Below are 25621 nucleotides of genomic sequence, written 5' to 3' on the forward strand. Positions count from 1 at the left end.
TGTGACATATTGTGGTCCAATCATTAACAAATTGGATTTCTTGCAGTTGACTTAGAGAAAATTGGCCTCATCCGTCGTTTTACGTCAGTCGGTGAGAATAGAGAGGGTTGTGGATCTGGTGGGGAAGTGGCTAAAAAGAAGAACATCAAGAATAAGACGTTGAGAAAACTGAGCACAAGGCCTTAGGGTTTACCATTTTAGGAATAAGAAGAGTAGAAAATGCAAGGGTAGACATTTTTAATTAAATCCTGTTTGAAGACAAAGACAAAAATAGAACAAGATGAGGACACCAACATGTACTGGCAAACTATACATTAACGTGCCATCGGCAAGAAAACGGATTTAACAGAAAGGTAGTTTATACGTGATGGATCTTCATCGTACACAATACCTTTATTAGATTCATGCTTTACATTCTCCATGTATCTCCATATTGTCTCATTAGTATTATATGGATGCTGGAAAGTGCTTCCATTATTGCATTCTTCCTCTGAACTGTGGAGCTTTACTGAATGTCACGTTCACTACAGAAAAATCCATCCTTGTGAGGTAAGTAATTTCATTGGTACAAAATGCATTAATTTCCCTGGCGAGGGTCAACAGCTCAGAGCTGCAGAGAAATTCCCCTGGAGCTTTACTTCAGAGTATGTCAAGAACTGAAAGGGAATCAGGAAAAATGCTGATGGCGGCAGTTTCTTGGATGTGTCTCACCGGAGCTGCCAATAAAGTTCACCGTTTCTATAGTAAAAGATGAATGAAAAGCTTTGGTTTTATAGGAGGTGTTGGTCGGAGAGAACCACTCATTGTTGTGATTACACACTAAGTATTTGGGTTGAATAACATTTAGAAAGTGAGCTGTTTGATTTTAATCAGTTTCTTGTTGGACCTTTTCCAGTTTTTCATGGTTAATTTGGTTTGCTATTAATGTGGCCTGAATATTAAAGCTGCAGCAAAGAAATAAATTCTGTTTACTGCATTAAGATCACATCAGCGCCCTCCTTTAATCTCCCTCTTTGAGAGGGGAAATGAGCCTTGTTGCAGTCTGGACCGGACAAACTGACAGATGTTTTTTCGCTAAATCAGCACAGAAAAATTATAATGGTCCATCAGTGCTCCAGCTGAAGCAAATGTTTTCTTACCCGATCTTTCTAAATCTTGATAACGAGCTTATTATTCAGCTTTCTGCAGAGGAAAGCCTCATTAGTATTGGGAAACAATGCTGATAGGAACATTCGTGCAAATGTTTAGAAGGTGTGTTCAGGTTCTTTAGTCACATCAGGAAATTCAGCAAATTAACAATTTTTCAAAATATCAGTCAAAACGTGAGAGATGGGCAGATTTCTGCATCATAAATGATCAAATTCTTTTCTAGTCATACCATCTGTATTTAGCGCCTTTTCAATTTTTGTTTTCCTTTTGCAGTATTGTAGAATTTACACATACTGTATGTATGAATCACTTGGGAACAAAGCATTTCAGAGAGTTTTTCCCTTTTGTTTTGGTTTTGCTCACTGGGGTGTGGTGGAGCTTTTCACAGTGCTCAGTGCTTAGGGGAGTATGCACAATGTAGGAGCTGCAGATCTGCTGGAGCTCAGCATGTGGGAAATCTGGTGTGCACCATGCAGCGGGAGGCAGCAGCCAAGCAAAGCCTGGTGAGCTGCACACCGACAAGAAGAAGTTCCACGATATCCAGCTCATTGCATTTTACGGTTTTCTTTTCTATACTTGCTCCTGAGTGACTACCACAACATTTTGGATAATTAGCTAGTAGAAGAGTTTGTTCTTCTCATGAACAAATGGACTGTTGAGCAGAAGAAGCACGAATTGTACAGCTACTATGTCATGATTTTTACATTACTACCACAAGGTTTTAAGGTTTTATATTGATTTAAAAAAAATTCTATGAAGAATTGCCAAACTGGTGGTGTGATCTTAACTGTTTTCACTCCATGTAATGCTTTTTTTTTTTTTTTTTTTTTTTTTTAAGCAGTAAAGAGGCACAGCAGCAAAACCTGAAACAGCTGCTGTGCAAGTTACTCAACAAGTTGTTGCTAGGTAACCAATGAGTATGTGAGCCACCAGTCTAGCTTAGCTCGCTGTGAGAGGTTGAGTGGCTAAAGGCTTTCCTCTGTCTACATCTCCCAGAATGCTGTGCGGTTCTGGATCGGAGTTCAGTGAATATTCTATGTATTGAATATACTATCGGATTATCTATAGATACCAATCATGTCTATCGCAATATATATTGTTATTGATTACTTGTCCAGTCTTAAAAGTTGGCATTACCACTGTTAGCTGCAACTACAGCAGCAAGTCTTATGGTATACATCTCTACTGCATGATTCTGCCACCACCATGTTTCACTACTGAGATGGTGTGATTAGGGTCATGGTCAGAGTTTTGCATTCATCTCAGGAAGGTCATAGTAGTAAGGTTCAGCTTGAAATGTAAGCAAGCTTAAGGAGCTGACAATCTCCATGATTTTATTTAGAAAATGTTGATCCTGACCTTTGCTTAGAAATTAGCAAAAGGTCATCAAATCCAGTAACATTGCTGCTTCTAACCCAAAATGATAAAACAGTAACTTTGTTGTAATTTGGGAAACCTTTGTGTTATCTGCTCAAAATCTCTCTTGCCTAAAATATCTGGTGAAGTAATAGAGAATGTTTTCTTTTAGAAAATTTCTTAAATAACTGTACTGACCTCCAACTTTATTTTAAATACCTTACTGATACTAAAAACTGTTAATATTCAGGCTTCCTTCTTCTTGAACAGCATTCCATCCTAATCCTGCCCTAATGGCGCTTGGCAAGGAATGTTCACAGATCAGAAAAACGTAGGATGTTTGCATTTTTCCGATTTACTGATCAGGTCGAAAACACTCCTGATCCAATCACCATCTTTTCATTTTTAAGACAGTGCCAGAATAGCTTTTAAGGAGACGTATTGTACAAAATTCAGCTTTTGTGTGTTTTTGTACCTCCAGTCGTGTTTCTGCTACTTCTAAAAACAGCCCAAATCTTTAAAAAAACAACAACAAAAATAAACAAAGTTTTTTTGGTGATAAGTTTATTTGGTGTCTGGAAAATTACCTGTTTCAAAAACCTCCAAAATGTGACATCACAAATCAGCAGGCACTATCCCTCACCTAGCAACCTCAGTGAAGTGCAACCTGTTACTCAGCAACTGGAGCAGAGCTCTAGCATGTTTGGTCAGCTGGTTTTACTACTGTAAGCGTTGTTTAATGGCTGCTGGAAAAGACAAGTGTTTTATTGCTGCATTCATGTTGATTGTGCAGGAGGCTCCACGTCTGCTTTTCAAAGGTGTACAGTTGTATAATTGCTCATCTATTCGCAGCTATTTTCACTTGCCAGTGTGAACATTGAGTTTGGGGGCGTGGCCAGCAGCAGTTTATTTGGATTTTAAAGTGAAAGCTCAAAATATGCAGAACTGAGCAGAATAAGATCTAAGAATGATTTGAAATGTAATTAACATGCTTAGGCCTATCCTAACCTCTTCAAGGAAGCATAATAGGTGGCCTTTAATAACTCATAATGTTCCCATTGCAGAGCTATAAATATATTACTGACTGCAATCTGGAGTTTCATCTTTGCGTATCCTGACCTTCTCTTAGGGGGGCGAGCCTCTCCTGTCTGAACGTGAAAACTCTTCCAGAGTCATTGTCATGTTTGATTAAGTTCATCATATTATTCCGGATGATCAACGATGACATGAGTTTGAGGATCAACCGATCCCAGGGAGTCAACGTTTAAAAAAAAAAAAAAAAAAAAAAAAAACAGGATGTGCCGCAGAATTAAAACATTTTAATCATAATCCATAATAATTATGTCCTGTTACTTTGTTTCTTCGCTGTTATTTGCATGGGATCATTAGTGTGACAAACATAAAGGCGGCGTCACATATTTCTACTATTTTAATCATAGTGCTGCTTTGCAAGGCATGAATGTTGCCAGGACAGCACATTCATCCTGCGGCTTCCCTAGAGCCACCTCTCTGATGATAAATAAGCTGCAGAGCTTTTTAAATTGTGATTCAGACCAAAGCATCCAGAAATAGTCGCAGAAGAAATGGTGCAACTCTGTCAGGTGGCGTTATTATGGAAATGCAACTCCGGTGCAACGTTTCCTGTGTGTTCTGCAGACGTCTTTTACTATCTCATTTGCGGTGAATTATTCCGCTCTGAGCTGCAAAAGAGGTGTTGGAGAGCGAGGGAAGCATCCGCTTGATGTAGCGCTGCTACATTGAAAGCAGCCTGTTAGCTAGACGTGTTCACCGTGTTATTAGGCAGGCCTTATTTTTGAGGATTATTTTTTATTAATCGACAAATACAGTGCTTTTCATTCAAAATGTTAGCAAAACCTGAAAGTAAAAGGGAGATTTTGGCTTTTTAAAGAGAAGAAAGACAAAACTTCACTATGCACTCAATTATTGGGGAAGAATTCTTACGTAACTAAATTTAAAAAACTAAAATTTTTCCATCTCAGTCTTTTATTTTAATCTGTTTAAGTGAAAATTGTAAACAGTAAGCATTTCTGACTTTAAAAAAAATCAATCACCAATGTAGCCCTCTTGATTCTTTTCAATAACTCAATCTGTTGATGGTCAACGTTTTGTGTAGCAGCAGCCACAGCAAGTCCAATAGCCAGCTAGTTGTTGGACCTGCTGTGGTTGAATATAACAGAACTGTAAGACAATGGCTTCCTGGTTGCTTCACACTTGATTGTTCTCTAATCCTTTGACAGTTAAATTGCATCTTTTCTTACGACCCTATTGACTATTTGCAGCAAAACGTCTAATTGTTCTGTGATTATGCCTCAATGTCTTAGCAATCTTAAGAGTGCGTCATCCCTCAGACTTCTGGTAATGTTTGACTTTTCACAGTTAATTACGTCTCTCTTTTTTGGCTCATTTTGAGTGAAGACAGAAGCTGTCTAATAGTTATAACAACCTGACGTGGTGCGTTGACCTCCTTAGACCACACCCTGCCTTATGACAGACACACATCACCATCCATTCCTAAATCTACTATTATTCAAGTTTATCCAACTTGGAGTTAGAAAATGTGCCTACTAAATTGTACACACAGTGTATACTTTCTAATTTGAAGAAGAATGAGAACAAAATGGTTACATGAGGGTTTTTCCAGAAGAGCAGTGGCTAAATAATTTAGCCTTTCCTCTCTCTGGATCTGCTGCTTTCTCGGCCAAAGGTCTCTCTCTGTGCTCACAGCAAACCTGATGGTGTCTTTGTGTCGGCGAGAACCAAGCAATCACCGCCCCATTCATTTGACCATGATGCAAATTTGCCGTCGTTAACTCTTCACATGGTGTAATTAATCACTCTCGCTCAGTTAGCCAAGTACGCCTGTTGTTTCCCTCCCTGCCTAAAATGACAATGAGCTTTAGTCTCCTCGTGCGGCTTCTTTTCGCTTGTTGTTTACGTGAGAGTAACGACTGCCGTTTTGTGTCTAGATTCAGATGATGATGATCACTTTTTATTTTGCAGGCAAATTACAATCGAGGAAGGCGAGCAGAGGGCTAAGGAGCTGAGCGTCATGTTCATCGAGACCAGCGCCAAAACGGGCTACAACGTCAAACAGGTGAGAATTTTTCAACAAATAAAACCCGGAATATGTTTACATCGTCCTAAACTTTCTCAGGACATCATGGTCAATCACTTATTTACTCCATTAAAATATCAATCGTCCCCCCCACTGTTGCCAACTCACCAACCTTTTTGCTATATTTAGCTACATGTCTGACCAAAAATAATTGGTGCACCCCTATTTTAAATCAACGACAGTTTTCCTGGAATGATAATATTGTTTCAGTGTAAATATTAACAAGACTGAGTCACATTAAAAGGCCACAACTCACGTAAACAAAATGAAGTTTGTGTCACAAAGTGGTACCTAGTAGCTGTAGATTGGTGGACTGAAGCTGTTATCATGGCTGTTTATGCATTGCTAAGTCATAAAAATGGAGGAAAGTTGGGGAAAGTATAACTAATTACCTCCCCCACAACCTGCAGTGGAAATAAACCTTTTGTACAGGAAACTGCAGCATATTTACAAATGCTTCCCTCATGGTGGAGTAGTTACATTAGTACTGGTTTCTTTTTTCAGACGTTTTTGGTTGAGAGGACTTTTTTCCAGTTTTTTTTTTCCCCTTCTGATTTTCCTTGCTGTGCAGCTGGAGGGATTTTCACTCCTCATTTTTTAGATTTAGATAGCTATGATGTGGCAGCCATGGCAACAGGGTACTTTTTTAATTTGACTGAAGTGTAGATGGATGAGTCGAACCTTATACTATTTTTTCTTTTCCACTGTTCATACATTCCCTACATCACAGTTTGGGATTTGTGAAACCTTTCTTCAATTTGTGGTAAACAAAAATATGAGAATTTTTCCATTTTAACAAAAATCTGGCTAAAATCTCGCCTTACGAAAACTCAGTGTGATGTTTTGATCTTTTAACAAATACAGGAAATTACTGAAGGAGGGGGTGAGTTGATTTAAATTTGACTTAACACCTTTAGCCTTTGTTCCTTTTTTTGTCATATGTTTAGATGTTCTTGAACCACTGTGCTTCCTGGACGGTTAAATACCCTGAAACTACATCCCCCTCAAACCTCTGATGGAGTGAACAATTCATTTGTTAACCCTCCCACTCCTTGCATGAAGCTGTTACTGATCCAGAGAGCTCCTTCAGTAACAGACATCCCAAATGCACAGAAAGGCGTTATCGTAGATCCTTCTTACTTATTGCTAATTGAGTAACCTAACAGAACTCGGTGTGTTTACATCCCTGCTGGTATTTGCACATATAGTTTGGCTCATTTCTGAAAATCATTTCTGCTGGTATTTGTGCATCTAGTTTTATATTCCATTTATTGTAAAATTTCTGTATTTTTTAACACATTTTGTTCTTGTTGTAAAAACATATTCCATTCAGTTGCACATTACTTTGGATTGGCGTATGCTAGTTTTGACAACTGAAATGTATATTATGTTATTTTACTGTTGCGCTGCAGTATATTATTCTTAGTTTATTTTTGAAGATATTTTTAATACTTTTGTGTGACCCTAAAAGATACTTCTGTCCTACTCCTCTTCCAGCAGTGTCGGCCCTTCCTGTGAAAGTAACTGGAGTTTTAACTTCCAGTTTCATCCCGCTTCCTTTGGGCGTTTGCTGCTCCCTGATTTGGTCGGACAGCCCACCAATCACAACGCCTTTTTCTCCTCTTAGCCCATTTCTGCAAACTGAACTGCATTCGTTACCTAATGCTGAGGTTTACATTATTCCAGACTGAAACAGAAGCAGAAGGCTCGTCTGGTTCAAGTCTGTTTCTAAACAGCTGATTGTTTTGTTTAAAGCAGCTGTTGTCTGCAGAATAAAGAACAAACAAGTGTAAGGCAGGCTGTGTTGTCAGTCTGTGGACGGTGTTGATGGAAGGCGCCTCGCTCATCCTGCAGCAGCTCCTGCAGACAGAGGAAGCCGTTCTTCTCCTAAAACACCGAGCATCACTCTGTGCAGCCGAAACAAAGGTCACAGTGCAGCCTCTAAAGACTGCAGTGTCTCATTGTTTGTTTGGCTGTGTCATCATTCAGCAGATTGACATCGTGCCAGCAGACTCATAACATTAAAGCACAGCCTTTCTTCCAGATGGAGGATAAAATATCCTAAATGTTTGTTTTTTTTATTCTAAGTAAATATGTCTGGAACAACAGTGTGTCTGTTTGTTTTTCTGTCTTCCAGCTGTTCCGGCGTGTGGCGGCTGCTCTCCCAGGGATGGAAAGTATGCAGGAAGCCAGTAAAGAGGGGAGTATCCTTTGAAAAAAACATAAATATGTTATAGCACAGTTACAAACGGTGAACAGAGAACTATTTTTTTTTAGTTTAAGTGTTCACAGGCCCCTTGAACTTTGCCACACTTTCTCACATTACAAACACTAAAGTATTTTATGTGATAGACCAACATGAAGCAGCACATAATTGTGAAGTGAAATGGGGAGAAAAAGGTTTTTTTAACATATAAAATTTTTTATATTTTGTTGTATATTTTTCCCTGTTCTCTGGGAAATTGCCAAAGCTCTGTCAGAATGCTTAAAGACATCAAATGTTAAGTTTTGCCAAAGATTCTCAAATGCATTTTGATCTGAACTTTGACTAGGCCAGTGCATAATATAAACATGCTTTGATATCAGTCATGCCATTGTATCCCTGACTGTGTTTAAGGCTGTATAACACCACAATATGCAATAAAGTGATAAAATCAAACTTTAAGATGTGATAAAACGTCTTTAAAGCTTCTTTATGTAAGAATGACACAAAATGTAATAAAATCTTTGAATGTAATTTGAAACATTTTGGGTTGTTGGTTCATACAGAGTCTGTAACCAAAAGTTTGGAATTTGTTGACCAGAGTTTCAATTTAAAAGCATGTAGAATCTACAATATGACTATTATTAGGAGAGTAATGATTACTGATTGACTGGACACAAACAGTTTGTGAACATTTATTACATAATGTGCCACATTATTATTACATCGTCATTTCTTTAAAAAGATCCACCTCTGCGTTTTGTAATAATGCGTGCAAAACGTAATAAAGTTTATTATTAAACCTCCCTTTACTAATATAGGGAGAAAGTATTGCAAAATGCTTTCAAGGATTTTATGCATTTTTGCATCAATTCTTACATATTTAATTTCAGGTTATTTGAGAACATTTTCTCATTTTTGTTGGCATTAAATCCTGGAATTGCTTCGTTTCTATCTCACAATTATTCCCTGATCTGTGCTGGTCTGTCACATATTGTCTCAATAGGGGTTTTTTCCCTGTATTTTTGTACGGGGGGGAAATTTTGACGTCTGATTGCAGCAGCACGGCACCGTGAACGACCTGACAGAATTACATTTGCAGTCTATTTAAATACACGTCAGCTACCTGTCTAATTAAATAGGTTGTTAGGGAAAATCGTCTTGGTAACCGTCAGCTCGTCTTTGGTCGGGCTGCCATGTCTGTCCGTTACAACCAGAGACCGCCTCAGAACAAGCCCCCAGGTCACACTGAAGGGACCAGAGCGTGAAATGTTCTGTTGGAGCGGCAGAACGCACCCAAAGTCAAACCAGCTCTGGTTGGAAGGGAAGAATAAGTGAAGGTGATATGCAAAATATGCTCTTAGTGGAATAATATATGCCAAACAGAGACGTTTTTCAACATGTTATGGGAGATAAATGGAGCAGCTGAGACGTTTTCTGCTTTCATTTCCATCAGTAACTAAAAGAGAGCCCCCAGGCTCTGGGCTCCATTCCTGGTACTCAGTCTGATTTTTATGCTGCTTATTTGGTTTAGTAATATGGTCAATGCTGCATTTTAATAAATATCTCCATCCTAAGCATCAGGTGTGAAACACGGCATCAATCTCCAAGGTTTATAGTGTATTTGTGATGCTGTGAAACTGGATTTGGATTCTTACAGATTGATCCTGTTTTTGCCTGTTTTGTCACACTTTAACCTTTCAGATCGTTTGGAATCTGATTTTGATAATCTAAGTAAATACATAAAGTAATACATAGAAAAGAAAGGGGCTGAGGGTAAAATGTGTTTATACTTCTGCTTACATTCTTTTCAAACAAATGAATTATATATCATCATATTTGAATTTGTATCAAGGTTTGACATAAATGGGTCTGTCATGATAACTTCTGCTGGACAATCAATTATCCCAGAAGTTATTGTGATGAATGATAATACTGTTGTCTGAACAGTAGTAGAATAACAGTAATGACATAATAATGCAAGAACATTTAACACTGGACCTGGAAGACATTTTAAATATCCTAAATAAATAAATAAAACAGAAGCAACAAATAAAATGAGTTATGAAGTCTCTCTAAACAAAACTGTCCTAAAATAGTGCTAGTTGAGACCAAAGCACCAAATTGAAGAGTTTTATCATTTAGTTTTTGGTAGAAGAAGAGAAAAGAGAAATAATAAATCATTCAAATGGAAATTATTGAGCTCATTTTAATTTATCATGCGATTCATTGAGTTATTGCAACAGGCCTAGGAATAAACAAACAAAACATATGATAAACTACAAGAAAAAAATGTGTTGCCCAAGAGCCAGATTAATGTACCATTATTCTGTCACTGTCTCATATCAATACTTCAGTAGTATTAATAAATCAACAATAATTCTGTATGTTTTTGTCTTTTGTTCCGTCTGTGAGCGCCGACCATTTGTTTCTGTGACCGCTCCTCCCCTGGGTGCAGCAGCCCTCCACTTCCTCCTCCACTCCACAACCGCAGAGTTGCATCTCTATGGAAACTGTAGATGAGCTAGAAAATTGCTTGCGGTCGCGCGGCGCGTCATTACTCCTTCACTTTTAAGGGGTCTCCTGTTGTCCCGACGAACACGACAGCATTTATCTGCCTAAATCAGGCAGACCGCAGCGCAGCACGAGAACGCTTCCTCCCGCATATCCCGCCGCAGCGTTCCTCTAATTTAGTTGTGAACTCAGCTCCTGCAGGAATAAACTTGGTAAACCTACCAGAATTTTCCATCCACTGAGATCCACCTTTCATTAGTCACAGCTGGCTGTTTTAGCTCCATCTCTTCTTTAGTTTTTTTATTTTAGTTTTTTTTTTATTGTTTTCTTCTTTCCCGGTGTGAGAGGTGGAGGAGCGGTGATGGATGGCTGGTGATGACAGTTCCTCAGCAGCGATGTTTCTCTGCTGACACGGCCGCTCAGTGGAGCAGCTCCACACACCAAACACAAGCACACACGGAGACAGGGAGGCTCCGGATTCAAAAGGATGAGATTTGATTTGAAGCAGAGAGCAGACGGGTCCAAATCAGACGCCAGTTAGCACACGGAGCGTTTAGGAAACTGTAATGGGTGCATTTAAACTGGAGATGGGGAGGGAGCGCGTCATAATGGATGTGCAGGCCTGAAGGTTTCTGGTTTCCGCTCTCTGTTTCTGAAAACAATTTCCTACATAGTGGTTGTGTCTTTAACCCCTCCAGGATTTAAACATAGCGCCTGACCCAGATCAGCGCAGGAGTCATCAGGGCTACCAGGAAAACACTGACAAAAACAAAGAAACTGGCTGCACCAAAAGTGCCCAGTGTGTTTAAAACTTTTCCACATTTTAGTCACAGCCACAAACTTGAATCAGTCACTCCAATCCAAATTCACTCATTTGCTAATTTTGTGCGGCATTGCAGTTTTCACCAGTTATCAAAATTTTTACCTCAATTCTTACCGATCGCCTTAACGTTTTAAAATGTAATTAGGAATTCTAAATATAATATAAAATAAATGATAAAGTATGATGAGGCTCAGATCATAAAGTATAGAGTTAGACTGAATAGATCTGCCTTTATGGATCAGGCACACCGTCACCTCTACCTAATCTAGATTCTTTATATATATATATATATATATATATATATATATATATATATATATATATATCAGTACCAACACAGACAGTAATATCTGATTGATGCGTCTCTAATATTAACTACTTTAAAATCTTGTATTTTCTGGAAAAATGAAGTAACTTAAACTTTTTAGTAAGCCTGTATTATGGCAAATTAAAAAACGTTTTTTTAAAAATTTGCAACTTTGACTGCAACTATTTTAAGCTAGACTAGACTTGGACTCCCAGTCGGAGACTTGAGTCTTAAATCATTTTTAATAAAGAGTGAATGAAAGTCGGTATGTGAATGACAAACTGCAGCTGCTTTATTATGAAAGGATGAGCTTGATTAGGGGTATTATGGGATGTTAATGCCTCATAACAATCTGTTTGTGTTCACTGTAGCTTCATAATAATGGCTACATTAATGTCTCTCCAAATGAATGCTGTGTTTAATGGTTTTGGATCATTTAGAAATCATAATAAACATAACTTACCCCTGACATTTCTCTCGCTGCTAAGCTAGTTGCAAGTTTACAAAGATACTTCCAGCTAAAACTGTCAAAATAAAAGCACTTCCTTCCTGCTTATTTCTTTTGTTGTGGTAATTTATGCCTCATATTTGATCATCTTTGCTATTAAGATTGAAAACAGAGGTTTTAATGTGAATTTCCCAATATTATTAAAACTTGTCCAGCTCATAGTGAGGAGAAAACCATTTAAACTTAGTGCAAAAATATAATGGGGTTTTAAAATATGAAGGAAGGCAGGGATAAACAGGAGTTAGCCTAGCCATTATAAATAAAAAATCTAAAAAAAATATTAAAATTTCATTTCTTCTTTTTTTTCTTTTTGGAGCATAAATGCCTACTATTACTGTTAAGGTAAAGATTACAGTTTAGTAATTTTCAAAATAATATACAATAATCTTTAGCTACATTTTAGATACTAATTTAAATATTAAGATAACTAAAAAGTTGCTAAATAATTATCAAGCGAAACTGTACACTACAAAAACACTAATTCTTACCAAGTATATTTGTTCTAGTTTCTAGTGTAAATTTCTTTGAAATGTGACAAAACTAACTTATTAGCAATGTTTTAGCAAGATAAAGGAGATTGTTTTAAATCAATAAATCGTTAATATTGATGAATAACTTGGTTTCACTGGCAGATTATTTCATTAGCATGGGAAAAATGTCTTGTTATAAGTGAAATGATCTACCAATGAAACTAATACATTTTATGAATATTAGTCAATTATTGACATAAAATAAGCTCATATCTTTCTGAAAAGTAACATAAGTTAATTTTTGTCTTATAAGTTTTGTCTTTGCCACTAAACAAGCTCATATGTAATTCACGTCCCTCTAAACAATTAAGCTCTACTTTTTGTTAGTTTATCACAACAGAATGAGGATTGTGGAGTAAGTTAAGCAGAATAAGTCATGTCGTGTACCTGCTGTTCCACCACAAAGCAACATGATTTATATTCCGTTTGCCTTTCAGTCACGCTGGTTACTCTTCGTCAGGTTCTGATCTGGGGAAAGTGCTTTAATTTGACAAGAAGATCCCATCTGGGATTTCACTATAAACCAGACTACTCCAGCATGCCACAAACACCTGCAGCTTTACTCAGGCAAACAGAGGAAAGAAATCAAATGAAGGCCGGAAACCAGGAGGAGCAAAAAAAAACAACAAAAAAAAAACACAAATGTACACATTTAATTCCATTTGAAGCTGCCCTGTTCATTTTTTCAATAAGGTTTCAGCTTCCCCTCTTCCCTTCAAGGATTAGGATGATATAGCTACTTAATAATAAACATATTCATCACTGTATATTTTGTATGAATTCAGATTTCCATTGCTTTGTTTTGTGTTTTTAATAATGTAAAAACTAGCTTCGGGCTCAACTGAGCCTCTTTTCCACTCTCTTGACACAATCGCGCCGACAAAACTACTCTTTAGAAATTTCCAATCGTCTTGAGCCGGAGCCACAGCCATTACTGAGTTATGCCGACTGCTAAAGTATTCATGGCTGACGAGGCTCATTTGGTTTGGTGATGTTGGCAGCTGACACACGCGCTCCCATCCTCCAGCTGGGGCGAGCCGGTCCACGGGGGGAACGCTCCAGCACGCATCGTGTTAAACCGCTGCCCTTCAAATGACATCATTACCGCCACGCGCTCCACTGTAAAACAGCGGGAGCGAGCCCCGCCGCTCCCGGAGCCGCTTGCTGCAACCGCACGGCGAGGCTCCACCTCGTACCGGGCCGCTTGAGAGCCACACTGGGACTGTTTGGATCTAGTTTGCACACAACATGTAGGCCTAAATGTTTGTTGCCCCATAAATAAGAGGTTGCTGCTGCTGCTGCACCTTCATGTTTACTAGAAGGTCTGGATTAGCCGGGATGTGCTTTTATTGTCTCTAAGATGAAGTTGGAATAGCACTGTGCCTTTTTTTTTTTTTTTTTTAATCAATATTTTTACAGCTGTGGCTCATTAACCAGGCAATTGTTCCACCGTGATTTAAGCCAGAATTCATTCAAAGTTAATGTCTTCATCATAATACAGCAGACTGACTGGGCTGCATCACTTGGACTCTTCTTTCCAAAAAAAACTTGAGGAAAGAATAAAAATAGAACCCTATTTATAAGTGGGATGAACATTACACTGCAAAAACACAAAATCTTACTAGTCTTTAGTGAAAGTATATTGGTGAACATGAAATAAGACAAAACCAACTTAGAAGTAACTTTTCAGCAAGATATAGGAGATTGTTTTAAGTCAATAATTCCCTAATATTAATGAAAAGGTACTGATTCCACTGGCAGATTTTTTTTCACTTAACATGACTGTTTTAATTTTAAAAAATCCTACCAAATATTTGTAATCTAGTTTCTTGTGCAAATATCTTAACACAGTGGAAACAAGACTAAACTAACCTAGAAGTAATGTTTCAGAGAAATATAGAAGCTTGTTTCACAAGCCAAGGATTCCTCAATATTGTTGACAAAGTGCTAGTTTCACTGGAGGTGATTTAACTTTTACCATATGGGGAAAATGTCTTGTTTTAAGTGAAATAATCTGCCAGTGAACCAGCATCTTTTCATCATTTAAGGAATTTTGACTTAAATCAAGCTCCTGTATCTTTCTGCAAAGTTACTTATGAGTTTTCTTCTTTCTAGAAACACTAGAGACCAAATACTTAATACTTTGTTGTTTTTTGCAGTGTAATATTGTTGCTTTGCAGAAAGAAGTTCCAGGGTTCAAACCTCACCCTGAGGTCTTTCTGTGTAGTGTCAACATGTTCTCTCTGGGTACTCCAGCTTCCTCCCACAGCTCAAAAACAGAACTGTTCATTTAATTGCTCTCTCTAATTTCCCCTTCAGTGTGCGTTTGTTTCTAATACCTTGTGGGGACCATTTTCCTGACACATACTACGTTGTGGGGACCCACTGCTACTTGTGGGGACCAAAGCCTGGTCCCCCCAAGGGGAAATGCTGTTTTTGGGTCAGAGGTTAGATTTAGGACTACAGTGTGAATTGAGTTTTGGTTAGGTATGTAATGGTTAGGATTAGGATAAGGTTTAGGCTGTAGAAATGAATGGAAGTCGATGGAAAGTCCCCACAAATATAGCCACACAAGCGTGTGTGTGTGTGTGTGTGTGTGTGTGTGTGTGTGTGTGGGTACACGCATGGTTCCAGTCTGCCTCTGTGACAGACTGACGACCCTCCATGTTGTAACCCACCTCTCTCCTATTGCTTGCTGCAGATAGGCACCAAACCCGCTGTGATTCTGCACAGATTCATGCTGAATCTCATTGGTGAATTATTGGAATATTGGGAAAAGGCGCCATCTAGTCGTTGGAAACTTGTACTGCAGCTAGTGTCTTTGTGTATTCTGTTTCAAGCTGCCTATCGTCAAAAAGTGAATTTATTTCATTCAATTCAAAAAGTAAAACACACTCCATCTAGATTTGTTGCATATAAAATGATTTTCTTAAAGTTTCTGATGATTGTGATGATTTTGTTCCACAGAGTATGACAGGGTGTCAAACTCCAGTCCTCAAAGGACGCTGTCCTGCAGTTTTTAGGTGTGCCACAAGTACAAAACACCAAAATCAAATAGCTTAATTGCCTCCTTATTGTGTAGATCAGTTTTCAGAGTCCTGCTAATGACCTAATTATTCTTTTCAGGTGTGGTGCAGCAGAGGCACATCTAAAAGTTGCAGGGCAGTTTATTTTGACACCTCAAAACCCAAAATTGCAGTTTCTTAGAAAATTAGGACACTGCATAAGATCTATTAAAAAAGATTATTGTAAAACAGAAATTTGTGTTTACTAAAATGTATGTCCATCTAATGTACTGTGTACAATACCTGGTTGGGGCTCCTTTTGCAAGAATCGCAGCATCATTGTGTCTAGTCATGGAGTTGATCAACCTGTGGGACCGCTGGGGAGTTCAGGGCCTGCAGTTCATCTGCACTGTTGGCTCCAGTTTGAGAAACACTGATAAGCAACTATAAATACTTGAAAAGTCACTCTGTTTAACATATCTAAGTTTTAATGATGCATACAATGTCCTGTCGACCTGCTTGCTTGGCTTCCTTAATAATATTTTTCAGTGATCGACATAAAGTTGGACAAACCCCAGGAGCCCCAGACTACTGAAAGCGGCTGCTCCTGTTAGTGCTCATGGTTCCTCCACGGATCTCCATCATCGACGCTTTGTTACGTTGCTTCCCATTGGTTAACCCCGCTGTTGACTTTGCACGTTGAGATCCCGGTTTTCTCACCCGACCACTGATCATTGGTTGGAACTAGCAATATGTGAAATTGGGTCTACTTTGACAAAAAAAACTTCCCCCCCAAAAACCCTCTTATCTGAGAGTAGATTTTGTTCTCCCATGTGGAAAAGTAAAATGCTTTTGTTGTTTTTCCATATTTTTGTATTACAAGGTGGATCCCTCTGGAAGTGTTTTTTTCTTTATCTACTTTAGGAAAACGACAACATGTCTGAGAGCCTGAAGAACAGACCAGACCGTATTGTGTGTGACGACGATTGTGGGCAATCACAAAAAAAAATATGTTTTTAGCTTTGTTATCATCGACTGTTCTTCAGTATCTCAGAGCTAATTACAGAACAGCCAATCACAGCCTTCCTGCCTGTAGCCCTGCTGTTATCCTCACATTTGTATTTCAGACGTTACGGATCAATCCGAGCTGTAAAGTCCAGAGTATGTAATGCATGCCTAGTTGTAAAGCATAGGTACTGTCTACCTGTGTACACGAGTTTGAAAAGTGTAATATTCCACCAGTGACTTGATTGCACAGCGTTCTAGGAGCTGGGTTTGTATACTTGACTACTGACGACCTTTCGATTTTATTTTAATTTTTTTGCTGTGTGTGTGTAAAGTAGTGCTTTCTGTATGGACGGCATTAGAACGCAGTTCCACTGAGGGCCACTGCCACGTCACTTCACTCCCGCCATAATTGCGGTTCTCTTTAAGGACACCTTCGGTCTGTACGTCACGGACTGTGTCCGTCCAGCTGCTGTCACACTGTGGGAGCATTATGTGTTTAATGATGATCTGTGTATGCAGATTGCTGTAAACGAGCAGCGAAGAGTCCAACCCTCTGCCATGTGCCCTATGAGCAGACGGACCAACTACACCCTTAAAACGTTGTTCTTCTGTTTCCTCACCGACTAAAGACTAATTTGCACATGTAGACCTTTCAGGTTATTATGAAGTTGGGCGACGCTTCATTCTAATTGTACAGTCGCTTAATTCAAAGATGTGTCTGATCGTTAAAGAAACTGTCGCATAACATGTTTCCACGTTTGTTTGTTTTTTTTCCTGCTTGTGTTTGAGCTGAATGAAAATGTTGACATTATGGACTATTTCTTTCCGCCTTCAGGGCCGGCTATCATAACGTTCTGGTGGTGAAGTCAGCCAGTGCTAAGAACACTACTTCAATTTGATGTGTCTTTGATGTGAAGTCTTTACAGCACTTTTGCAGAATGTGTTTTAGATATAGAGTGAAAATGTAAACCGTTACAAGGAAATGTCCATTGTTAATTTCCATACAATTTGGAGTAGTGTGTCCCAGAGAAGTGTTTCCCAACCCTTGTCCTCAAGGCACACTGTCCGACATGTTTTAGAGGTTTCCCTGCTTTAATGTGCCTGATTCAACTGATTGCAGTTCAACAAACATCTGTTAATCAGTGATCGATTGAAATCAACTGAACTGAAGCGAGGAAATACCTAAAGCCTGCAGGGCAGTGAGCCTTGAGGACCAGGGTTGGGAAATACTGTTCTAGAGTAGAAGCGTTAGTTTGGGAATTGTTTTCACACATCTATATATGGAGCACACTTCTAAAACAAACTCTAACCAACATAATGAGCCAAATAGTAAAACAGCTGGTTAAAATATCGCAGGAAACGTTCACCAGAATACAAACATACCAAAATAAAGTGCCGTTGGACTTCCCTCAACATGCTAAGAGGAAGCTCTGTGTGGGTCCATTTTGCAACAAAATGTTCTTGGTTCCTGGTAAGAAAAGCACTCTAACAAATAACTCTAGAGTGTTTGTTTTTCAGATTGAATTTTGGAGATACTCCATTGCATTTAAATCCTGAATATGGCAGAGTCCACCTTTGTTTGTTGACGGCCCATTTCAACATTCCACAGAGATGGACTGGGGGACGTAAATGGGATCTTTGTGTGTGGGAGCAGGGGCCGGGGTGGTCTCCCTGCTGATTTTTGTGATTGTATTATCACAGATCAGTGCATCAAACCTGATTACTGCTGACCTGGTTCTCATTCACACTGTACAGAGATCTAGCATGTCTCTCCAAATGGTTAATAAAGATGTCTTATTACCAACCTTCTGCATGAGTGTCTTTTGTACTTCTTCCTTTGCTCATAATTTGATTTCATCAAATGTTTGTTACTCAAATTAAAAACCTTATACTAAATATTACCGTCATTACTCAGAGGAATATGCACCCTTACAAAGGGAATCAACAACCTGCAAGTGTGTACATGCAGAGGAACTGTAGTTTCTGTCCCGACTCAGTAAAACTACCCAGTTTCAGTGAGAGTAATATAACCAGATATTCAGCTTTCCTATTGGACAACACCAGAGTAAACCATAGACCAGTCACAACATAAAAATGGAAAATTAGGTTTATATGTCCACCAACATACAATAACACTGATGCTTTTATATTCTTTGCTTTGCTTGCTAATTTTAGGTATCAATTGTGACATAAGAGTCTTTAACTTTGATTAATTAAAAATAGAATGATTACTTTCTTTGTATTTCCTTCATTAATGTGACCAATAGATGTTTTATGACTAGTATTGGATAAAATCCCAATTTGGTAGTTGCTTAACAGACAGAAAATGTGAATAGCTTAATTAAACATTTGATTCTTTGTAACAAGATGTCTTTCTAAATAGTCCGACTGGGTCTTAGTTTCTTGCAAGCTTATAGCAGCACACATGTAACTATCTTTATTTTATTTACTGAAATGTAATTCAGTGCACTACTGTTTGTCATGTCCAACACAGTAAGAAACCAAAATTTACTGAACTTGTTGGAAGTGTTATTTTTTTGTTGTTTTGTTTGTTTTTTTTCTTCTAGAAATGCAGATACCGGAAAGAGCAGTTTAGCCACTGAAAATTTTAATGCACGGCTAATTAACAAGCTAGCAGGTTGGTGTGCTCTCTATATTTTCTGATGACATACTCTTGTTAGGTCATAAAAGTTAATTCCTCAGAAGTAAAAATTTTTAGTACTAGTGAGGACACATCTTAACAAGGACAGTAAAATGTGCGGAGAGTCCTCAGGAGATTATACTATATTATAAAAATATATTTTCAGAATTACAATATTAATTATTCAATTGGAAGAAGTTAGTCGCCAAATAATCAATAGTTAATCCACCTGAAAAACAAAAAATGAGACAGACATGGGGTGTAACTACTTAAGGGGATATTTGGAAGAAAGTGTAACATAAATATGCGTTCTGTGTTTATTTTCAACATCCGCATTTTTAAAAAGGCATATTATCAGCCACCTGTCATTAAGACAGTTTATTCGTATTTCTTTAGTTAAAGCTATACATGAATTTACCAAGGATGATAAACAGGAAATCTAATATCAGAACTAACAAAAAGATGGTTCCCAAACAGCTGCTGCCTATTCCAAATCTCTTCAGTTTCCAACCCAGAACAATCTTGTGGCCGAAGCCATGGCTCCTGTATGAACACATTCTTACTAATAAACCACTTGAACAAGAAAACACTGACAAGATAAACTAAACCAGCATTCTATTCATGTATGACAGCTATTGTTATCTCCTGCAACAATTATTTGACCTTGAATTTAATTCGACTTCTGAATATTGTCTGATGTCTGCTGCACTTGGTGTCCATGAACTAATGGTAAACACTACTTTAAAGTTAAATGTGTCTCATTAGTAGAAAGTGCTAAGAAATTACGATCACACACCGCAGCAACTCTTTGGAGTGTGAAGATTATTCAAATGTTTTAGGAACCTTTTAATACAAGAGAGGCGATAGAAATGTTTTCTTCTTTATTAACTAGATCTGGAAAAGATAAATCTGAAATAACTTTCCTCCTCCAGGACTAATAAGGAAATAAGCTAGTTAGATGTGACTATTGTTATTGTCTTAACTGTGCTTCTTTATTTTCCAGTTATTTTTTGGAACCTGTGTTATAAAGTTAAGCTTGTTAGCTCTGTTGCCTTGCAGTGAGAAGCTCTGTTTGTTTGCCATCAGGTGCTGCTCATCTGTATTGTACAGTCACAGACATTGTAACTGTTTGAGGATTAAGCATCCATACACAGGAATGTATATTTCCTAATATACTTAGCAAACCCTGGTAAGTGTTTACTCAATGTTGTTTCAAAGATTGCATTGCTGAAATTCCTGTTTGGGCTCACCTCTACCTGAATATGTTAGGCAGCCACTGCTGTGTGTGTAGATCATTAAACTTTTTTTATTATTATATTTATGTATATCTAAAGTTTACTTGCAATGGACAGTTTCATTTTATGGATACCAATAGTTAAATTAGACATACTTTGAATAAGTCTGATGCTAAATGGCAGAATATTTGTAACAGAATGTGTTTGTAACATGAGTGGGAGTTTCTTCCTTCCCAGTTCAACTTTAATCCTAATTATAAACACAATAAGTAACACATGATGAGTCAGGAAATGTGTTGTGAAACTGAAACTCTTGCTTGTCCCTGCAGGTTCGCCTCCTGGAGATTATCTCCAACGATGCTCATTCCGGTTCAGGTTATACATTCAGCTTTTTAATAGAAATATTCAATAAAAAAATGTTAGTGCTATGATAACACTCATTTTAGAGGGATATACGAGGCTTTGTAAAAGTATTTAAACCACACAAAGCTACTCTGTGAAGTTGTTGGAGAACATTAGTCTAGGTAGTATGTCTAAAGAAAATTAGTGTATGATGAAAAATATTTTTTATCACGCAATACCTGACAAAATTATATATGGATTATATGGATAGATTGATAGCGCCTGGAGTAAAATATCTTAAGCCTTTTCTCTTGTAGTTTTGGTTACTGTAGCTTACAGAGAACGATAAAATTGCATTAATCTGTAACATATTTTCACAATAATGTGATTTGCTCCTATACGGTTGAAAACTGGTTGGAGTTGACTGATAAAATAATATTTAAGTGTGTAGCTGTTACCTTAAAACTTCAATCCATGAGGCCCTCTACAATTTAAAGGGCCTCATTAACAGCTGTGGTGGGCCGGATATGGCCCGCAGGCCTTGGGTTTGACACCTGTGGTTTAGACCTCTCCCATTTGATCCCAACTAAATCACACCACCACTGAGGCTTACGGATTTAACATGAAAACATGGAAAAAAGGGAATTGAAAGGCTCAGTCAGATCAAGAACAGGTGTTAAAGCGGGACTGTCTCTTTAAGAGCTGGGGCAGCCTGCTGTTTGCTAAACCAGTGGGACGACTAACGGATTTCTTACTGCGCTGACCTTAATATGACTGAGGCGAAACAAATTCATGCTGAAACAACGGCTCCGGAGTGAGACGTGTGTGTGTGTGTGTGTGTGTGTGTGTGTGTGTGTGTGACAGCACACTTCATAACAACAGAAGCCTCCAGCACAGACACAGGCACGAAGGGCGTTCCCTTCAAAGTGACGGTCCAGTTCTCTGATATCATTTAAAATGGAAAATTTGCCAGATGCTCGATGAATGAAGATAATCCACTTTCATGGCTGACTGGGTGTTTTATGCAAAACTTTTTTCTTTTTTTTTTCCTTTTTTTTCTTTTTTTTTTTGTTGTGCATAAAGTTCCAGTCACATTATCATATTCATGTTCTGACTTAATACTTCAGGAAAGATGGAGGGAAGAGTGGAGTTTTCAAGCTGGAGTTTGTGATTCCTTAAAATCACGAAGAAAGAAATTCAACAGAAATATTTTAAAAATAGTTTAATTACAAACTCTGTCAACAAACTGCCATAAATAAAGAAAATAATAAGTTATGCTGAGTGATGAGGAGCGGACCATCTGCTGTGAGAGGGTCTGGGGGCGTTAGCCGGACTGGGACAGCTGAACTAAATCCCACTGCACCAGCTGGGAGAATTAAGCCTGGATGAAATAATGGGAAGACCTTCAGCTGAGAACAAAACCGTCTCCCAACAGGAAGACAAATGGATCCTCCGGTTGCATTTCTTAGAAGACGTCGTCCGTTGAGAGTCGGCGCCAGGATTTCATTTCTCTAAATGAAACAAAAAACAAAAACAAACATCTCAAGTCACTTTCTTTCCTCTCAGAGTTCACTCCAACGGCCGTCCTGGAAGTGAAAACTCACACGTTGCTGCTGCTGGGGACGACGGTCTCCCGGTGCGGCTTGGTCCAGCTGAACCTCCGGAACAGAGCGGGCAGCCTGAGGCGCGCCGGGGCCGGCCTCCAGGAAACGCTGAGGAGAGGGAAGAGGGGGCAGGAGTTGAACTTCCTGTGGCAGAGTGCGGCGCTGCAGAGCTCAGATGCTAATGGTCTCATTAGCAGCTTAGCACCCATGTGCCACCGCCTCGGCATGTGAGGAATTCCTAAGTTTATTCCTCAAGGCGCTCGGATGCTCGCGCAGGGCTGCAGCTAGCGATCGATTCAGTAATCGATTATTCTGACGATTGGTTGGATTAAAAAAAAAAATTGGCCCATTCTGCAGATTTTTCATAAAACCACTTTAACCTTCTTTCTTTTGGTAAACAATAGTAGAAATACATTATAAGATGCAAATAAATAAACAATTCAGTTCATTTTAAAATAAAAAATGTTGTTGCCTAAAATGTAACGACGTTGCACTCCGTTAGGGCATGTCTGATTATTTGCAGCAAACGATGCGACTGCAGCTGAAACATTCTTCTAACATCAACATGTGAAAACTTGAACTCTTCTACTCAACTTAACATAGTTTTTTTTGTTTGTTTGTTTCTTCTTTTACCTAATTTGAACCAGATAAATCTAAAATTAAATTAAGTCATTTGAGGAGTTGTGGGTAGAACATATTTACAGAGTTTTTCTCTTTTTAAATCAAAGATTCAAAATGTATATTTTTTGTACAGTTGTAACTTAATTACTCTGATTTGGGGTTTTTTCTGCAGTCGACCGCTTTAACGTTGCTCCAGTTAACAATTGATCACTACTAAATTGGTTGATGATTAATCCGATTAATTTTTCCAGCCCTTCGGCTGGATAAACGCCTGAAGTGTGCTTTGTTCCCAGAATCAAGCCCCCATGTTTATGTTTATGCCATCTCTGTGTGGCGTTGGGACAAAACGGTTATGGAAAATCAATTTTCCATGGACTAAAAATAGACTCTCTTTCCAGCACCCAGATGGTAAACATTAGTGTTTCTTTTCAGGAACCCACCACTCGGCCTGTAATGCGGGCTGCTGTTTAGCCTCCACCTTCTGCACTGTCGCTCTTCGTTTCTGTCCATCTTCCTCCTCCTCCTGCTCTCCCACCGCTGCGGCCTCTCGTATCCGCTCCCACAGCTCCAGGTCGACCCACAGGGCCTCCTGCAGGCTGCGCTCTGGCCCTATGCAGGTGACCCGGCGGCACAGCGGGCAGGACACGGCCAGGTGCCCGCTCCTCAGCCGGGATATCGTCTCCAGGCACAGTTCACAGAAGGTGTGCCTGCAGTGGAGCAGCCGGGGTATCCGGTCCATCCGGGAGTACGGCAGGAGGCAGACGCTGCACTCGCCATCCTCACACAGGACCATTGTCAGGCGCACACTGGGAGTTTTTCCTCCTTTTGCTGCTGTGGTGAATAATAATAATGATAATAATAAATCCCTGACGGGGATCTGAAAGGCTTCCAACGATGTGCCAAAGCTGTTAACCTCAAATTCCCACGCTGACTCTCCCTAGAGAATCAAATTATGTATGAATATGTTACTAGAGTGAAGCTCTTTTCTTTTTCTATTTAACTTCAGCAGATAATAGAAAAATATAACCTTCAAATTTCTACAGATAAGTTTAACATGAATAAAAAGTTTAGATTGGTTTGTTAACACATTATTATAAAACATGAATTTAAAAGAGCTCTATGGAAACAGAAGCGGATGTAATAGGTAAGATAGCATCATGTGATCGTTATCCTCTTCACAGAATAAAGCTTACAGTAATATCGTCGTACTTACAGCTGAGCTGATTCCGATCTGCCTCGTCTCTTTTTCAGTGTCGCTGCTGTGAACACAGAGAAAGAACCCGGCTCGGCTGCCGCCTGTCAGGACTGTCTGCGGCGTTTGTGGGGGCGGAACAGGAACGTCTTTCTTTATTTCTACCCGGCCGTAAGCCCTCCCAACAACAGCTGGGGGAGCAGAGAGGTGGGGGCGCTCTTTGTTCGCCGTTTGACCGAAAGCAGGTGGAGGCATAAGGAAAGGAGGATGGAGGCTGTAGGAGGGGTGTGGTTAGAAGGGGAGGAACAACGCTATATATACATGTGTATCTATCTATATCTATATAGATATAGATAGATAATATATTAACTAAAAGATGTGTATATACAGCCAGATGGTAAGGAATTGTTTAAACATAAACCAGGAAAAAAAAGAAAAAGAAAAAATTGGGCTCGTCCGGGATTTGAACCCGGGACCTCTCGCACCCAAAGCGAGAATCATACCCCTAGACCAACGAGCCACACGAGAAAGGAAGTCCGGTCACGACTTTATACTTGCGACGGACACACGAACTATAGTGGGTTGCCATGTTTCACTTTTTATATCAATATCTTCACCCGAAAAGACCAGCAGAAATTAAATGGTGCCGTCTTGGACGTGTTTCGGTTGGTGACGCGCCAAGTGGGGCTACCGGTAACGTTTTCGAGACAACAGATGATTTTTGAAAACATTTTCAATTATCTACTCATTGTCTAATGGAAAGACATGCTAGATCTGTTTTTTTTTATTAAATAAAAAAATAATATATCAGTATTTAGTCGTGTAGAAATACTTAGTGAGTACCCGTAAACAAACCACAACTCCCTCTAGCAGTTTCTGAGTAGATGAGCAAAAACAATACCTGCTGCAAGCAGTAGCACACCTGTCTGTATCTGTTTCATTCTCAGAATCGAATGAAAAAACGAGCCAACAGGTACGTAATGGCGAACAGTCGAAATGGTCGGCGAAGCAGCCCCCCATTGGATCAGAATAAAACAAGAGAGGGTATGAATTTTCAAATCTTTCAAAAGATCTATGTTTTACAAGATTTTAGTGTTTTGTCTCTGTGTGTACCCGTATGCCATAAGAACGCCTAACAACAAAAGAACAAAATGTGCATATTACATCTACAGAAAAGTGGGGCAGAGATAAACGAAACGGAAAAGTAGTTATGAAACAAGTTGTAAAATGAGGGCTCGTCCGGGATTTGAACCCGGGACCTCTCGCACCCGAAGCGAGAATCATACCCCTAGACCAACGAGCCACGTGTTCAACTATCCGGCACAATAGAAATTATACCTATAAATATAGCAATGTTGTGCGGTTTCTATGTATTTATAGTTATGTAGTATCTGGCATACCTCATACCCTATCATTGAATTTACAGTACCTTCCTATTTAGACGAGC

General features: G+C 38.9%; 2 protein-coding genes and 2 non-coding genes across 8 annotated transcripts in view; 1 reads left to right on the forward strand and 3 right to left on the reverse strand.

Moving 5' to 3' along the window:
• The window catches only part of rab6ba (RAB6B, member RAS oncogene family a), a 55735-nt gene extending 37387 nt beyond the window's left edge, over window positions 1–18348 (forward strand). For both annotated transcript variants that reach the window (XM_044128783.1, XM_044128784.1), the window contains exons 6-8: window positions 5527–5620; window positions 7779–7845; window positions 16081–18348. In XM_044128783.1, the coding sequence (XP_043984718.1) occupies window positions 5527–5620; window positions 7779–7845; window positions 16081–16145 (226 nt within the window). In that variant the 3' untranslated portion in view covers window positions 16146–18348. The remainder of the gene's footprint in view (window positions 1–5526; window positions 5621–7778; window positions 7846–16080) is intronic.
• Window positions 18349–21964: 3616 nt separating this feature from the next.
• im:7152348 (uncharacterized protein LOC559250 homolog) lies at window positions 21965–24405 on the reverse strand. 4 transcript variants are annotated; one of them, XM_044128788.1, is made up of 5 exons: window positions 24196–24274; window positions 23896–23919; window positions 23423–23810; window positions 22362–22469; window positions 21965–22268 (listed from the first exon to the last, which is right to left on the reverse strand). In XM_044128788.1, the coding sequence occupies exons 3-5, from the start codon at window positions 23773–23775 to the stop codon at window positions 22223–22225; spliced, it is 507 nt and encodes a 168-aa protein (XP_043984723.1). In that variant the 5' UTR covers window positions 23776–23810; window positions 23896–23919; window positions 24196–24274; the 3' UTR covers window positions 21965–22222. The 4 variants fall into 4 exon arrangements, with proteins under 4 accessions (XP_043984723.1, XP_043984722.1, XP_043984720.1 ...); XM_044128787.1 differs by having other exon boundaries at window positions 23423–23813; window positions 24196–24264; XM_044128785.1 differs by having other exon boundaries at window positions 23423–23919; window positions 24196–24405.
• Window positions 24406–24622: 217 nt separating this feature from the next.
• trnap-ugg lies at window positions 24623–24694 on the reverse strand. Its single transcript has one exon. It is a non-coding gene; the product is annotated as a tRNA-Pro (tRNA).
• A 711-nt stretch (window positions 24695–25405) lies between these two features.
• trnap-cgg lies at window positions 25406–25477 on the reverse strand. Its single transcript has one exon. It is a non-coding gene; the product is annotated as a tRNA-Pro (tRNA).
• Window positions 25478–25621: the final 144 nt, after the last annotated feature.

The sequence above is a fragment of the Gambusia affinis genome, linkage group LG10, assembly GCF_019740435.1.
Source record: "Gambusia affinis linkage group LG10, SWU_Gaff_1.0, whole genome shotgun sequence".
In the NCBI taxonomy this organism is placed as follows: Eukaryota; Metazoa; Chordata; class Actinopteri; order Cyprinodontiformes; family Poeciliidae; genus Gambusia; species Gambusia affinis.